This window comes from Mustela lutreola, chromosome 15 (genome assembly GCF_030435805.1).
Source record: "Mustela lutreola isolate mMusLut2 chromosome 15, mMusLut2.pri, whole genome shotgun sequence".
NCBI lineage: Eukaryota > Metazoa > Chordata > Mammalia > Carnivora > Mustelidae > Mustela > Mustela lutreola.
The window spans coordinates 19,423,519-19,440,676 of NC_081304.1; the positions used below are offsets into that span (position 1 = coordinate 19,423,519).

At 48.5% G+C, this 17,158-nt stretch overlaps 2 protein-coding genes across 2 annotated transcripts; both read right to left on the minus strand.

Moving 5' to 3' along the window:
* Nucleotides 1–425: 425 nt before the first annotated feature.
* Nucleotides 426–3,721, minus strand: RPL27 (ribosomal protein L27). The gene is made up of 5 exons (XM_059148244.1): nt 3,612–3,721; nt 3,289–3,371; nt 2,179–2,348; nt 630–740; nt 426–519 (listed from the first exon to the last, which is right to left on the minus strand). The coding sequence occupies exons 2-5, from the start codon at nt 3,367–3,369 to the stop codon at nt 471–473; spliced, it is 411 nt and encodes a 136-aa protein (XP_059004227.1). The 5' UTR covers nt 3,370–3,371; nt 3,612–3,721; the 3' UTR covers nt 426–470.
* Nucleotides 3,722–8,326: 4,605 nt separating this feature from the next.
* RUNDC1 (RUN domain containing 1) lies at nt 8,327–17,156 on the minus strand. The gene is made up of 5 exons (XM_059148320.1): nt 16,616–17,156; nt 13,337–13,495; nt 12,143–12,341; nt 11,032–11,151; nt 8,327–10,591 (listed from the first exon to the last, which is right to left on the minus strand). Exons 1-5 carry the CDS (start codon nt 17,111–17,113, stop codon nt 9,726–9,728), a joined length of 1,842 nt encoding a protein of 613 aa, XP_059004303.1. The 5' UTR covers nt 17,114–17,156; the 3' UTR covers nt 8,327–9,725.
* Nucleotides 17,157–17,158: the final 2 nt, after the last annotated feature.

A 17,158-nucleotide genomic window follows, 5' to 3' on the forward strand; every position in this document is an offset into this window, starting at 1 on the left:
AACACAGCTATCAGCAGGTAACCTCCCAGAAATTCTGACCTACTGAACCTCAGGGTGGGATTATGGCACTTTGTGGTTGGTTTGAGGTCCTCAGAGTGGTAGCTCTCAAGTGGAAGAAGCCAGTGCCCACTGAGCGGGGCCTGTGGGTGTTCCCAGTGCGGGGGCAAGAGCAGCCCAGGTTCTACCATGCACCCACAAGTCAGGGGTACTCATTTTTTGGGCAAACAGTTCAGTAGCTCACACCTTACACATCAAGGACATCCAAATGACGAAAGGATGATCAGGTTGAGGATCAAGTAGTCCAAGTATCACTAAGGCATTATTTTATATATTTTCCCACAGCCTCTCATCCACCACCGAATGTCTCATCACATGAATGTTCTTCTTTCCCAGTCTAATAACACACACCACAGGTAGACAGAAAATTTTGGGGGGGGGGGTGTATTTTTAATGACTGAAACAAAACAGATCTAAAATCGCAGCTTCTGGAAGAACCACTTGTTCTTGCCGGTCTTGTACCTAGAGGCGGGGGAGAAAAGGAACACCATTGAGAAGAACAGTGAAACCAAATTCCCTTCATGGAGGATAAGGCCACCATACTCCAATATCCTCCACCTAAGTCTATTTACCTCTCCTCGAACTTGACCTTGGCCTCTCGTCGGGCCTTGCGTTTAAGAGCAGGGTCTCTGAAGACATCCTTGTTGACGACAGTCTTGTCCAAGGGGATATCCACAGAGTACCTGGACACAATGATGGGGACAGAAGATCAGCCCACAGGCCACCAGGGCCCTTCACACAGCCCTGGGACATTGGGGTGTCAGGGTCTGTCTCCATAGGAGCCATCCACAGAATCTGTGCCAAAGTCCCGAGAATATTCTTTGGAAATTCTCAATTTAATAGGACTCATTTACACAGATTCATACTACTAGAATACTTCACATTTCATTCTCAACTTTCCAAAGTCACTATTTTTCTAACTAAGGACTATCACTTTATTACATTCTCACTATGATCACGGCGGTTGGCCAGCTTTCTATTAGGAGTCTTTTTAGTGTTGTTCGGGTTGTGCTCGGACAGGAGAAGCCTCACTGCAGACAGTGCAGAGGCCGGGCAGCTAGCTGCCCAGGTCTCACTGCTTCCCAGCACCTAAAAAACCGCTCTGTCCTTTTAAGACAGCTTTGACAGTAAGCATGCAGCCCCCGGCAGCAAACTGTAAGGCATACACTGCTGGGTTTTGCCAATTATTGTTCAGGACTCTCAACCGTATAATCTATGCACCAACGCAAGTGTGTACAGTGCACAATACTGTGGAAGGCCAGGAACTAGAGGGCATGGCAGCACTGTGGAATTAGCTGGTGGTGGTGGTGGGGGGAGGCTTCCTGCCTTTATCTACCAACCCTTTTGGAAAGCCTTCAATAACTATCCTGGAAAGTGGAGAGTGGCAGAGAGCAGGCCAGATCCCATGCCCGTGTATACCCTGAATGCAAATGAATGATCTTTACCCAACACTTACAGAACTTTCAGGGGAGGAGACAGATAAAGAACAAGTTTGTAAGAGATTTTCTATCCCGCTTAGCCAACTCAGAGAAGTCGCCACAGAAAAATGGTAGAACATAGCTCCACGTTGGACCAAAGAGGCGACAAACACTGGAAACCACATCACTTTGTAAGTGACACATGAAAACAATGTCTCTTCCTCACACCAGAATGGTTGCAAGGTTGTCTCCTGATTCAGCAAGGCAAAGGGGCAAAAGAATCCCTTTCATTCCCATTTAAAAAAAAATTTCATCTATATATTTTTTAAAGATTTTATTTCAGGGAGAAAGAGAAAGAAACAGCAAGAGAGGAGAGAATGCCAGAGGGAGAGAAGCAGGCTCCCTGCTGAGCTGGGAGCCCAATGGACTCGACTCCAGGACTACGGGATCATAACCTGAACCGAAGGCAGTTGTAACGAACTGAGCCACCCAGGCACCCCTTCTTCTTCTTTTTAAACATTTTATTTAATTGAGAGAGAGCACGTGTATAAGTGTGCACGTACACAGAGAGGAGAGTGAGAGGGAGAAGCAGACTCCCCGCTGAGCAGGGAGCCCGAAGTGGGACTCTATCCCAGGACCCTGAGATCATGACCTGAGCCAAAGGCAGACTCTTGACGGAGTCACCCAGGCACCCCTCACTCACCTTGTGGGCATGAGGTGATTGTAGTTATAAACTTTCACAAAAGACTTGATCTTTGACCTCTTGGCGATTTTCTTCTTGCCCATGGCAGCTGTCACTTTGCGGGGATAGCGGTCAATTCCCGCCACCAGAGCATGGCTGTAGGGACGGTCTGAGGTGCCATCATCAATGTTCTGAACAAGCAAGATCACATGTCACTGACTGAGGGCCTATTTAGGCCCTGTGCCAGATGGAGGGCTTGCATCAAAGGAACACCCCCCACTCCCAGGTCTGAGACCCACTATGGGAAAAAACCCACAAAGCAGTCGCTCGGGAGTGCCATGCCAGAGCGCAGAGAGAGTAATAGGGAATAGGTGGTTGGTATTCATTCATTCATTCATTCCCACAACAGTCTGGAAAACCTCCTAGGAGGTAAGAGAACTAAAAGGCGCAGTATTAACACCGATGCAGTGCTTGCTCTCTATCAAGCATCTCTGCATCTCGTAGCTTCCCCTACGACCACACTGCTGGTGAGGGACAGAGGAACAATCCCCAAACTGGTCGTCTAATTCCAGAAACCAGTCAGAGGGAGGGGGGCAGGGGAACAAAGGATGCCCCTCGACCCCACCACGGCCAGCAGCTGGTGTGTGGGGCCAGAGCTCAGAGAGCCTCACCAGAGGCTACAAAACGTGGGCAGAGAGCCACCCGTGAAGGGTCAGAACATGCTACGTGATCTTTTGGACTAGAAACAATTTCTCCTCCTCTTACAGACTCCCAGCCGCAGCACTTGACGTCTCCACACCTCGGCAACAGAAAAGCATCTCCTACAGTGACTCCAGGGACCGGGCGTTGACAACCTCTGAAGGGCGATGCCAGACACCAAGCGAGCGCTCCATAAAACGTGGCCACTGTTATTTCTTAGCACCCTCCTTGGTAGAGGGCGCCCACTTCCTCTCGCATTTGTTTTTATTTTGCACCTTTCTCCCTCCAAAGCTCTCACGCATTCACCCTCACCCGCAATGCTCAGGGACGAAGGCCCCCAGGCTAGCTCTCGCACTCCAAGCTTGCAAGCCCTCGGAAACCGGCCCGATTCCCGAGATGCAAACGCATCGCAGAAGCTCGCGAGGCTGGTACCTTCACGATGACCGCTTTGCGTCCGGAGTAGCGTCCGGCGAGGACCAGCACCACCTTCCCGGGTTTCATGAACTTGCCCATCTCTGCAGAGAAAGGAGAACGGACCGATCAGAGACGCGCAAGCCGAGGCTGTGGGTCCGGAAACTGGGGCTGCGCTCCTGGCCGCCTCGGCCCAGGCCGCCCGCAGGCCCTGCTAGCAGGACCGGGCCGCCACGAAGCCGCCAGAGACCAAGCAGTGGAGAGAGCCCCGAGCCGCCCCGCAGCAAGACCCCCCGGCGGCGGATGGCGGCGGATTGGGACCTCCTACCCAAGTCTCTACTCACCGACACCAACCACTCGAGCCTACAGCAGAAAGGAAGAAAGGGCACTTCCGCTAACCTTTCACCCCCGTGAGCGATGACCTCACTTCCGGTCCCGCCCCGCAAGGTTACTCCGCTTCTCCAAAGTTGTTGTGGGCGGAAGAAGCTTTAGCGGATAGAGCGGCATTTGGACGTTCATTTATTCAAATCAAACTTTATTAGAAGCCTCAGCAGTGGGCAAGAGCAAAGGAGTCCCTTTCTTCCCCGTAGGTTGGAGCGGGGAGAACGGTCCTAATGCCCGCGGATTTTTGACTCCGCCGCTCTGCTGTACTAGTTGTAGTTCCTTTCTCGGGCGCGAGGAGGGGACACAGTTTTAAATTGACATTTATGCCTTCCAAGTTAGCAAAATAGGACTTGTATTAGTGTGCACTGTTAGGCGTAAGGAGAGAGAGACGAAGATCAATCAGACAAGGGTGCTTAACCCCAATATTTAGAGTCGTGATGTCACAGACATTACCGGCTAGAATAAGCAGTGAGAGGTGAAGGACAATGATGGTGATAATCACTGAGCACCTACTCTGTGCTAGGGTTTTTTTTTTTTTTTTTTAAATTTTTAAAGATTTCTTTTTTTAAGATTTTATTTATTTATTTGACAGAGAGAAATCACAAGTAGATGGAGAGGCAGGCAGAGAGAGAGAGGGAAGCAGGCTCCCTGCCAAGCAGAGAGCCCGATGCGGGACTCGATCCAAGGACCCTGAGATCATGACCCAAGCCGAAGGCAGCGGCTTAACCCACTGAGCCACCCAGGCGCCCCTAGGGATTTTTATTTATTTATTTGAGAGAGAGAGACAGTGAGAGAGAACATGAGCGAGGAGAAGGTCAGAGGGAGAAGCAGACTTCCCATGCAGCTGGGAGCCTGATAATGGGACTCGATCCTGGGACTCCAGGATCATGACCTGAGCCGAAGGCCGTCGTCCAACCAACTGAGCCACCCAGGCGCCCCTGTGCTAGGGTTTTTAGGTAATAGCCTATTTAATTCTCACAACTCTGCATCTTTGCTGTTTTCCTCCCATTTAGATATGGGGAAATTGAGATTCAAAGAGGATATGTTACCTATCCGAGGTTGACCCTGATCAGTAGCATAGATGAGATTGAAATTTAGGTTTGAACGCAGGTCTAGTTGGTTCTCAAAGTGAATTATTTCCCATCACTTACTGGAAAATGTTTTTATTTTATTGTTGTTATTATTATTATAGTAGGCTCCCTGCCCAACGTGAGACTTGAACTCAGGACCTTGAGATCAAGAGTCACATCCTCTACCCAATGAACCAGCCAGACATCCTTGGAAGAGTGTTTTTTTACATGGTCCCTTAGTTGTCTTCTGAGTTCAAGAGGAAGGGAAACCATCTTACAGTTTTGCCTATTGGAACATTGAAGAATCTACAGGATTGGTCTTGGGCAAAATGTGAGAACAATCAGGGTTTCATCAACTCTTGTCTTAAGGCTCTCCAGGGACAGGTTTCCCCTGCAGCCCTTATGACCCCATTCCAATGGTTTATCACAGTAATTACATACTTATATTTTTATATTCAATTACAATCTTTTGTTTTAATTTGAAATATGACATTTTAGAGTTGGAAGGGACCTCAGAGACATCTACTCTGGCCTCTGAGAGGACAGTTCCAGAGCAGCAAAGTCACAGAGATGGTGATGAAAGAGTAAGTTCTTGTTCCCAACCCACTGCACCACACCAACCTGCCCATTTCCACCTCCATGGTCTGCTCCTATCCTCCTTATCTGCTGCTGCTGCCTCTTTTGCTATATCTCTCTTGGAAAATAGAAACCAGATCCTTAAATCTTGTAATTGCCTTGGACTCTTCTCACAAACACTCTCCAAATCAAATTAGTATTAAATCCTGCGAATTTTTTTCCTTGTGTTTTGAATTCTTTTTCCACCTGCCCCCTAATCAATCCAGCCTCAGATCTTTTTCTTCTCCTTCTCAAACTTTTGTGTGGGTCAGCATTGCTTGCTATGTTTATGAAAGATGGATTTCCAACCTAGGAGATAACCATTTCAGTCTGGTGGAGGTATATGATCTATAGGACTGATTTTGGGATGCTTTCCTCAACACAACTCTTAAATCCACCATTTATGTGCTTGAAATCCTTCGTTGGTTCTCTATACCAAAGTCTGAACTCACCTCTCCTTTCCTGCAGTCTAAATTCCTACTCCACACCTTCACATACTGCCCTCTCCCATCCCTCAACTACTAATAACCAACCTCTTCTGAGCCCTGGGGTCTTTTTTCTCCTCCACTGCAGCCAGGCGAAAACCTATCCAAATCCTATCCAGAGTTCTCCTGAGCAGAATCAATCTCTTCCTTCTGTGATCCCTCAGCAATCCAATCCACATTCATCTTTATTATAGAACGTATTTGGTTTGTGGGTGCCTGGGTGGCTCAGTCGGTTGGGTGTCCGACTCTTGATTTCAGCCCAGGTCATAATCTTGGGGTCATAAGATGGAGCCCTGTGTCAGTGTAGAGTCTGCTTGGGGTTCTTTCTCCCTCTCCCTCTGTTCCTCACCCCTCTCTCAAGCTTACACATGCACTCTCTCAAATAAATAAAATCTTAAAAATTTTTTTTGGTTAGGATTAGTGGTTCTCAAAGTGTGGTCCCCAGACCAGCTGCATCAGCTTAACCGGGAACTTGTTGGGACTGTAAATTTTCAGGCTTCACCCCAGAACTACTGAATAAAAATCTCTGGGATGGGAGCCAGCTATTTCTGTTTTCACAAGCTACGCAAACCTCCAGTTGGTTTGGTATCTCCTTGGTTAGACTGTGTCTTCCCTGAAGGCAGGGGGTCTGTTTTATTTACCTCTTTCCTCAGTATCCAGCCTGGTCCAGGTAATTGGCAGGTATTCAAGAATGAATGAATGCAAAACACCTTAGAAAACTTTTTTTAAAAAAACTTTTTGAAAAATAGATTTTATTTTTATTTATTTGACAGACAGAGATCACAGACAAGCAGGCAGAGAGAGAGGAGGAAGCAGGCTCCCTGCTGAGCAGAGAGCCAGATGCGGGGCTCAATCCCAGAACCTTGAGATCATGACCTGAGCCGAAGGCAGAGGCTTTAACCCACTGAGCCCCACAGGTGCCCTAACTTTTTTTAAACGATTTAAAATAATCTCTACACCCAATGTGGGGCTTGAATTTATAACCCCAAGATCAAGAATCGCATGGTCTACCAACTGAGCCACCCAGGTGCCCACACCTTAGAAATCTTTAAAAACCCTTTGTGGGGGTACCCGGGTGGCTCAGATGGTTAAGTCTCTGCCTTCAGCTAAAGTCATTTTAGGTTGTGGGATCGAGCCCTGCGTCAGGCTTCTGTCTCAGCGGGGTATCTGCTTGTCCCTCTCCCTCTGCCTCTCCCCATGCTCATGCTCTCTGTCTCAAATGAATAAATAAAATCTTAAAAAAGAGGATGTTTTGTAGATCATACTTTTGTAACAATTGACGCTGCCCTTTTATGGATATATATCCATGGCTCTTTTTCATTCTGTTCTTGCCTATGCTTAGACCTAGGCTGTTTCCTTCTCTCCTCCCTTGTCCTCTGTGCCTCACCTAAAGCCAAAGACAGGGCTACGTCTTAAGTAATAAGCAGATGATATCAGTGACTACCAGATATCTGATGATGGGATGCTGGCGGGATTGTCTCTATCTCTACACGTTGCCTTTATGTTTCATGAAGAAGTTGAACAGCAGCAGCTGTCTGCCCATCTCCTTGTGGCCCGGTCCCTTGGCAGCATCCATTTTTGGTGGGTATGTGGGAAATAACTTCTCTTTCCCAAAGTAATGGTGGAGCGAGGTGCATTAAGGAGAGGAACAAAAGATCTGGAAGCAGCAGGATACAATGAGATAACATGATGGACTATAAAGACCAAAGGATTTGGATTCGGGCAACTTGAATTCAAATCTCAGCTCTTCCATTCCATAAACCTGGATGAAATGTTTAACTTCAATTTACTCAATTTAATCAGGAGAATATTGTCCTGCCTTACAAGTAGTGAGAATTAAATTGGGATGACTTATGGGGCACCTGGGTGGAGCAGCTGGTTGGGTGTCTGACTCTTGGTTTCAGCTTGGGTTATGATCTCAGGGTCATAAGACTGAGCCCCCTGTCCGGCTCTGTGCTCAGCAGAGAGTCTGCTGGAGGATCTCCCTCTCTCTCTGCCCCCACCCACCATGCTCTCTAATAAGTAAATTAATTGATCTTTAAAAATAAAAATAGGGGTGCCTGGGTGGCTCAGTCATCAAGCATCTGCCTTCGGCTCAGGACATGATCCCAGGGTGCAGGGACCGAGTCCCAAATCGGGCTCCCGGCTCCACGGAAAGCCTGCTTCTTCTCCCTCTCCCACTGCCCCTGCTTGTGTTCCCTCTCTTGCTGTGTCTCTGTCAAATAAATAAATAAAATCTTAAAAAAACAAAAAAATAAAAACGCTAGCTTCTGAAGTGGCACGTATGGGGAGGTGTGCTGGGGGAACGGGACTGTAGGCCTGGGTGAGACGGGAGGATAATGTCTGGGGGAAAGAACACCACCAAAGCTGAGCTGATCCAGGGTAGAGGGCTAAGAAGGGGCAGAAAGGTCAAGAGCCAGACATCACCAAGGAAATAGTGGTTTGGATCAGATGGGCTCATAATGCACAGACAGGCTTATAAATCAAAGCCAGGAGTCTCCAAGGTCTTTGTAGAGAAGCTACATAAAATATTATGATTTTATTAGCAACCACAGATATATCATTTTTCTCATTTTGCACTTATCCTGTTTCACACAGAAGGACTAATTCTCATGAATTATCAATCCTACATCTTAAATAACATGTCGCTGAAAAAATTAAGTTAAAATGCACTACGTAATAGTGCAGACACAAAGTGCAGCTGGCAACTGAACACGTGAAACAAGGCTGAATCAGCGGTACTGAGATCCTATTTGGTTTTCCAGAAAGTGATACGCTTTGCCCATCTTTGGTCAGTCCCGGAGCAGTCAGCAAGTTAGATGATAAATATGAACTCAACAGGCTAAAACACTGAAGACCAGACAGGGTCACTCGAGTCAGTTTTACGAGGAAATGCTCAGTCCCTTGTCTGCCAACAGTGATCTGCTGTAGTCCCACTCCCACTGCTGTCCTTACCGCGTGACCAGACCCCCTCCATCATCCAGCCTCGGGGCCAAGTGGAATCCTAACCCTGGGAGAGTTGCTGCTGATCACTACAGCAAACCGCCATTCACACTCGACCTGGGAGGCAGGGGCTCTCTCTCTCGGGTATAACTCTGGCATATCTACTTCTCAAAGACTGTGTCAGCGCCCTACTGGGACCTGTGCACAGGGAAGGTTATTTGCCAGAGGATGTGGTACCAACAACGTTTGCTGTTCCTCATAAATAACCAGCTCTAAATCCAAAAGACCATTGTCTCTGCTGTGGGCAGAGGGGGCCACCTTGTCAAGAACAAGATTTCAGTTCCGACCCTCAAAAAAGGGCTCATATGGAAATCAACTTGCGGTGAACTCCCTCAGAAACGCTGTTCCCAGATCTCCCCACTCCAAGTCTGAGAGGCAACTGTGGAGCATACACGGCCTCCCCTGAGCCAGGGTCAGGAGGAAAGGGGTGTTGGTACTCATAAAGGAATTTAAATTCTGGCCTGAGGACTCACAAACCTGCTCCAAGCGAACGAGTGCAGCTCCCTGCGCGACCGACAGGAGCCTCAAGCTCAGTGTCTCCCGGGACCAACAATTCACTCATGTCACTAACCACCATTAAGAGAACGGTTAGAGCAACCTGGGTTTTGTAAAAAGCAGATATGGCACAATCAGGAGGTCCAGTGACTGTGTGCCAGAACTGATTTCTTTTGCATCAGCTCAAATACACATGTCTACGTGTCACACACCGGGGCAAAACCTTTGAATGAGTTGGTCTCTGGCATCTCGGAGATGCTAAGTTGGCGGGGAAAACAGCCTGTGCAGTCCCTTGGCTGAGGAGACTGTCTGTAAGCCCACCTCCGCCTCTGTTTCTATCCCGAAAGACTAACCATCTACCCCTACTCCATGGAGTAAGGTGCTGGCGCAGGGCCGGGCCCTCTCATCAGAAGGCATCTTTGATGTTCTTGAGCTGGCGCACGGCCAGGTCCACGGGGAGGCTGAACTTGAGGCTGCTGAGGCGACTGAGCAGGTTGAGGGCGCTCTCAAAGCCTGTGTGTGCCATGTAGCTCCAGGGCTGGTAGTGGGGCTCAATGAGGGACCCTGACTTGCAGATCAGGTTCACCCAGGACACGAGGCGCTGCTCGTTCAGAGCCATGCACACCAAGGCCTTCAACTCCGAGTCTGCACTGCGTTTAAAAGGGTCGTGCTCCGTCAGCACCATGTGGATGGCTGTCAGAAGGCTCTGCTTGGGGGTCACCACGGTGCCTCCTGTAACTGGCAGGGCAAAGGACTGGGAGAGCTTCCGAGCGGGGGATTCCACGTAAGCGCGGCCGTTCTTAGCATGGTAGTACTTTACGAAGAGCTCCCACGGGTGCATGGCCTCGGGGGCTGAGGAGAAGGCCGGCAGCAAACAGGCGATGGGGGCCATGACCAGGCTCATCCCTGGTGAGGCGGCGTAGAGGCCATGGGCCAGCAGGTCCCTGACGGCCACTGTCAGCTCCTTCCGCACAGCTGTGGTCAGCTCGTCCTTGCCTCCTAGGGACAGGTCCTGGAGGCTGGCAGAGGTGATGACATGGTCGTGTGGCTGGTGCCTCAGGGCCAGCTGCCTTACCCTGTCTACTGAGATCTCCAACCTCTTCAGTAAGGGGGCATAGTCCCCATCAGCCTGGCCCCTCTGCCACAGGGTTTGGGGGATCTGGCCCGTGGCGCAGCCCAGCTGGCTCACGGCAAAGATCTGGAGTACGGCCAGCGCACGCTGCATGAGGCGCAGCCCCGACTGCTGAACCTTCTTCACGTCTTCTGCCTTCGCTGTTTAGGAAATACAATGGCTCATCAGCAGGGACCATAGTGGCATAGAAGTGTACTCAGCAAGTCATGAGCTGAGATCTAGTCTTGCTTCTGAGCTACAGTATGGGTCCCCCGTGAAGCCAAGAGACACCCGGGAGGTCACTGGGCTTAACTGTTTTGGGTTAATCAGAGCTATATTGAGATATAGAGCATATACCACATAAATCATGCATTTAAGCGTACAAAGCAGGGATTTTTAGTATATTTACAGAGTTGTGCACCCAGAGTCCCAAAAAGAAACCCTGTACTGTTAGTATTTCCCATTCCTGTTCTCCCCAACCCTGTAAGACCTAGGCTGGTAGTACTTCCCATTCCCATCCTCCCCAAGCCCGTAAACCCTGGGCAGCCACTAATCTACTTCTTATCTCTCTAGACCCGCCTGTTCTGGAAACCATACTTACTCTGGCTGTTTCCTGGAGGGAGTCTGCTGCCACCTGTTCTCGTGGAGCCACTTCTAGTCTTCCCACCGGCCTTGCACTCACAGGGCACGCTCTCTGCCTGCAACGGGCTTCCCACTTCATCTGTAGTCAGCAGTTACAAAGTGGAGGAAAAAGAATATTCCCCAGTGCCTCCCACATGGTAAGACTTTTTACAAATATCATCTGATTTGTGTGGAACAGTGACTGGCTCAATACATATTTGCTGAATGAGGGAGGCATGAATCACCCTTTCATGGGTGAGGACAGTGGGGCTAAGGAAGTTAGGAACCTGCCCAAGAACCCCAGGCTAGGAAGTGGTGGAACTGGGATCTGAACTCTCTGGTTCTAAAATCCATGTTTTGGGGGCATCTGAATGGCAACTCTCTGGTTCTAAAATCCATGTTTTGGGGGCACCTGGATGGCTCAGTTGGCGGAGCATGCAACTCTTAATCTTGGAGTTGTGGGTTTGAGCCCCCCCATTGGGTGTAGAGATTATTTAAAAATAAAATCTTTCAAAAAAATAAAACGATGGCGCCTGGGTGGCTCAGTGGGTTGAGCTGCTGCCTTTGGCTCAGGTCATGGTCTCAGGGTCCTGGGATCGAGTCCCGCATCAGGCTCTCTGCTCAGCAGGGAGCCTGCTTCCTCCTCTCTCTCTCTGCCTGTCTCTCTGCCTACTTGTGATCTCTGTCAAATAAATAAATAAAATCTTAAAAAAATAAATAAATAAAACGAAATCCCTGTTCTTTCCGTTCTACCATGCTGGCTCCTTTACTGAGTGATCAAACTTCCTACAAAGTACATCAAGAACTGGCACCTTCAGGTACCAGTACGTGGATTATGTATAATTATTCTTTTTCAAAGATTTTATTTATTTGAGAGAGAGAGAGAAAGCACACATGACACATGTACACAGATGAGAGGGAGAAATAGACTCCCTGCTGAGCAGGGAGCCTGATATGGGGCTCGATCCCAGGACCCTGAGATCATGACCTGAGCCAAAAGCAGATGGTTAACGGACTGAGCCACCCAGTTGTCCCTACATATAATTATTATGACATCTGTCCACCCTTCTCTCCCCATCCCCTCCTCTGACCTTGGATGAAGTTGATGAACATCTCGAGGTCTCGGATCTGAGTTTTCAACTGCTCAACCAACTGCTCTTTCACTCGGGCTGGGTTGACAATCTGAGCCACGGCTGCATCCACACGCTGCCGGAGCTCGTCGGTGGACAGTGAGCTGATGTCTTCATTCAGATTCATGTCCAGTTTCTTTATTAATTCATCTATGATCACCTATCAAGACCACAAGCAATGAGTACAGCCTTTGGAATTTTCTGAGAGCGGGTTAGGAAGAAGAGTATTTGCTAGTATGCTGCGGACCCTTTAAACGGAAATCAAAGATAGAACTCCCAAATTTGTGAGAGAAAGCAATGCAATTGGTGATCAAGGTGAGAGGACAGAGCTACTTCTCCTGTAGCAACAAGGACTCTTGGTTCCTCTTGGACAGAAATGGCTATTCTCAACTGCAAATTTTCTACCAGGCCAGGCAACTTTCAGGGCAACAACAGTGTGAATAATCCGAAGAGACTGATGATCCAAAAAGCCTCCCCCCAGGCCTCCAAGGGAATAAATACTGACTTCTTGTAGTTTCTAGTCCTCCTTCTCTCTTCTTGCCCTACTCTAGGCAACTAAACAAAAATCTCTACTGAACTTTAGTGTGTCAAATATACCCTATATACCAAATATAACCTAGTGACAATATTTGGGATAGTTTGAAATCCAGATAACGTGTAAGTCCAGCTCAGTCAGAGAAACAGCCACATCAGAGTGAGAGACAAACCTGTCTGTAGGGGAGACTAGCCGTATTTCTGCCGGCAGGCTGACCTGTCTACCCAAGCGCTGCTTGAATAAATATGGCATTACAGTCAGTCTGGAGTCATGGAATATTTATCAACTGGTGGTGAGGAAAAAAGCTGATTTACACTGTAGGATGTGTCTAAGCTGAAGTGTTTTAATGATCAGATGGAAAATTATTATTATTATTATATGTTATTACTATTATTACTAATAACCACCAAAAGGAAAGAGTTCAATTATCATATTATAAAGCTTCGGACCTGTGTTTCCATGTGTGAATAAAGGTTGTCCCATTTCTCTTTGATTTGGGCCAGCAAAGGGATTCTCAGGAAGGCCAAGGGCAAACAAGCTAAGAAAGAATGCTCCTGTGAGCTCTGGAAGGGACCAGGTAACCTCAGGTAGTGGTGAAGGCGGCTCTGGTGTCTGCTCACCCGCTGTCTTTCCAAGACCACGGACTGCGGCAGGGAGTCGTAATTGCCCTCTTGATAAGCAAACGTTTCCAGGTCATCTAGTTGGGTTTTGAGCTGTAGTATAAGTTCCTTCTGCTTCTCCCTTTGCGTTTCCAGACGTTCCCGTTTTTCCTGTTCACTCTAAGACAAGAAAATACTTAGGTCTATCTCACAAGACAAGGAAAAAATCCGGGCACATTAAGAATCTTCTCAAGCTAAAAATGACCCGTGAAACATAAAATGTTTCCAAATAATCCCAACCAGGTGTTCCCATTTTTCCTGCTCACTCTAAAACAAGAAAATACTTCTGTTGGGACGCCTGGGTGGCTCAGTTGGTTAAGCGGCTGCCTTCGGCTCAGGTCATGATCCCAGCATCCTGGGATCGAGTCCCACATCGGGCTCCTTGCTTGGCAGGGAGCCTGCTTCTCCCTCTGCCTCTGCCTGCCATTCTGTCTGCCTGTGCTCGCTCTCTGACGGATAAATAAATAAAATCTTTAAACAACAACAACAACAACAACAACAACAAAAAACCCAAACCAAAAACAAATGAGAACAAAGATTTCCTCCAGGGTAATTTACTAAATGTGTTTTCTTTAAGAAAGTGTTTGTCCCTGTCAGAAATAGAATATGAATACAACGGAGCCTTTTGTTAAGATAGCCTTTCCCCCCTCAACCAAATGTCTAGTTAGGACTGAGACAAACTTATCTTAGCCAAGACAGCCTCCCAGGAGCTAAACATGCCATTCTCCACAGCCAATTACCACAGATCAACTTCTAAATACTTCCCACAGCCAAATTTTGCAAGGGAATCTAGAGATAAGGGTGTAGAGAAAGGATTTATAACTCATAACCAGTTTTTTTTAAGGCTCTAAAGTCCTCCAGTGCATTATAGACTTCTGCAAAATCAAAATAATTAAAGCGGGTGCTTGGGGCAGTGGAAAAATAAAATCCAAAAGCCAAGTAACAGGAGTGGGAAGGCAACTATGTTTAAAAAATAACAAAAAATTTATCCGGTAAGTTTCCCCCACAGGTGATTCCTTTCTCTTCTGTTGGCCATGAGGTAGTTTCTGCATTTAAATGATTAAAAACCCTTCAGGGTGGTAAAATGTTGCCGAAGTATTCTCAAATACTAGTTCTTCCTTAACTTTCTTGAGTGTCAAAAAAAAAAAACAAAAACCAAAGCAAAACTAGCCCATCTTGTGTAGGTATAGGGCTGCATTTTAAGCCAGCAGTCTACAGGATATTAAATTTAACCTTCAGATGGTACTTACCAAGCCCTCCAGAAGATATGAGAGAGAATAAATGAAAAACAACAAATTAGGCGCCTGGGTGGCTCAGTGGGTTAAGCCGCTGCCTTCGGCTCGGGTCATGATCTCAGGGTCCTGGGATCGAGTCCGACATCGGGCTCTCTGCTCAGCGGGGAGCCTGCTTCCCTCTCTCTCTCTCTCTGACTGCCTCTCTGCCTACTTGTGATTTCTCTCTGTCAAATAAATAAATAAAATCTTAAAAAAAACAACAACAACAACAAATTAACTTTTTGTTCAAGCTATTTATTATTATTTTTAAAGATTTTATTTATTTATCTGACAGAGAGACACGGCAAGAGAGGGAACAGAAGCAAGAGAAGTGGGAGAGGGGGACACAGGATTCTTGCTGAGCAGCAAGCCCAATGCGGGGCTCCATTCCAGGACCCTGGGATCATGACCTGAGCTGAAGGCAGAAGCTTTAACCCACTGAGCCACCAAGGCACCCCTCGTTAAAGCTATTTAAAAAGCAGTCCTCTTGCTTTAGCTTTAATCAATATGAAAACAAGCCTTTTCTCAGGATACTTCCTCCCCAAACTTTTCTGTGCTGTGTTTTTTTTTTTTTTTTTAAAGATTTTATTTATTTATTTGACAGACAGAGATGACAAGTACGCAGAGAGGCAGGCAGAGAGAGAGAGAGGAGGAAGCAGGCTCCCTGCCAAGCAGAGAGCCCCATGCGGGGCTCGATCCCAGGACCCTGGGATCACGACCTGAGCCGAAGGCAGAGGCTTTAACCCACTGAGCCACCCAAGTGCCCCATGTGCTGTGGTTTCTTAGAAACCTGTTGTGGGAGGACCTAACTATCCTTCAGGTTTCCTAGATCTCCCTAGGAAAAGCTGACCATTTCTTGCTCTGCGTTGGTTACACACTTCTCTAGATTATTTCGCACTGCAATTCTTTGTTGAGGATTCTGTCCCCCAGTCAATGAACTCATTCTAGGGCAAAGGCCTTGACTTTGCACCCCTAATGCCTAGCACCATGTCTTGGCACAAGGTAAGCTCCTAATACACATAAAACAGGTACAGAGCAACATAATCCAAAAAATGAGCTCTGACTAGAAAAAGCTGTCTAGCCAGCCCAAGGAGAAAGAATGGGGGGAAAGCTGTGGGTATGTGGAGAGAAGGGTGGAACAGTAAACACAGGATTACACTGGAAACATTTCAGATTAAAATAAACAAGTCAATATCTGCTACTGATAAGTCTTCTTGGTTAAAACTAACTTAAGTGGGAAGAAAGGCATAAATGGATTGTAACTTGAAGAACGAAAAGGTGGAAGACAGCAAGTCTCTTGAACACCTCCAACAAGCTATCCGCAACCGTGCACTTTGATATCTAGTTATTAGGCAGGATGGGCAAGGTGGTTTAAAATACTGGCATTAGGAAATGTATATAATCAGGAGCGGTGTTTCTTTCGGTTACTTAGTGATCCCCTGTTCACCAAAGCTCCCACCTACACAAAGTCAAAAAATCAAAGGTGTTTTCCAGATTCCAGGGAAGCAGAACAGGCAGCAGATCTAACTTTCCAAGGATTCCAATTCACTTACACTACATTAACCAGTGTTCTCAACCCCAGGTCGGGGTACTTATCAGCAAATGTTTTCGGGTCTTCGGTGTATCACGAGGCAACGGCAAGGTGAGCGGGAGCAGCAGTGCTTTGGTTGGTTACTGCTCCCGTCTGAATACTCTCCGCTCACCACTCCTCGGTCCCGCACGTCACCGCGTCTGCATCTCTTTCCTTAGATGGACACCCCTCGCCATCAGGTTCCCAGACCTCTCTGTCACCTTGCCCTTCACAGCAGGACTCACACACCGTCTCACCCCCTCGTCTCGCACGCGCGTAGTACTCACCCAGTCCAGCCGGCTTCTCACCACAGCTACCTCCATCCCGGTCAGCATCGCCGCCAGCCACCCAACCTCCTATTCCCAAGTCTCTCGGGGTCCGGCCCCAGCTGCTCACCTGGTTCTCGCCCCGCAATCGTGGCCGGTCCCCTGGCAGTCCATCGCCATCGTCGCTGGCGGGGTCCTCGGGTCCCCCATAACCCAGGACGTGAGGGCAGCCGCGGAACGCGAAGTCTTCGAGCTCGCGCAGGAGGCGCTGCTGCTCCGCGGGAGCCCCGCGCACCACCTGGCGCAGGCGGAACTGCACTTGCGCGAAGTGCGAGGACAGCGCGAGCAGTGCCGAGTCCAGCCGCCGCCGCTCGGCCCGCAGACGCCTCAGCGTCCGGCCGGGCGAGTCCGGAGGGGAACCTGGGGCCGCGCCGGGCTCCTCAGACGCCGCCTCTTCCGAGAACGCAGCCGTCCCAGGCGCGGCCTCCGCCACTGCCCCCACGGGGGCCCAGCGCACGGCCTCGCACGGTGGCAGCGACTCCTCTTCCTCCTCCTCTTCGTTCTTCGCCTTTGGACTAACAGCTGCCACCACCGTTACCGGCTCCGCAGCCGCTTCGACGGCCGCCATCTTTCCGGAAACGCCGCCGCACGTCAGCCGCGCCCCCTCACTGCC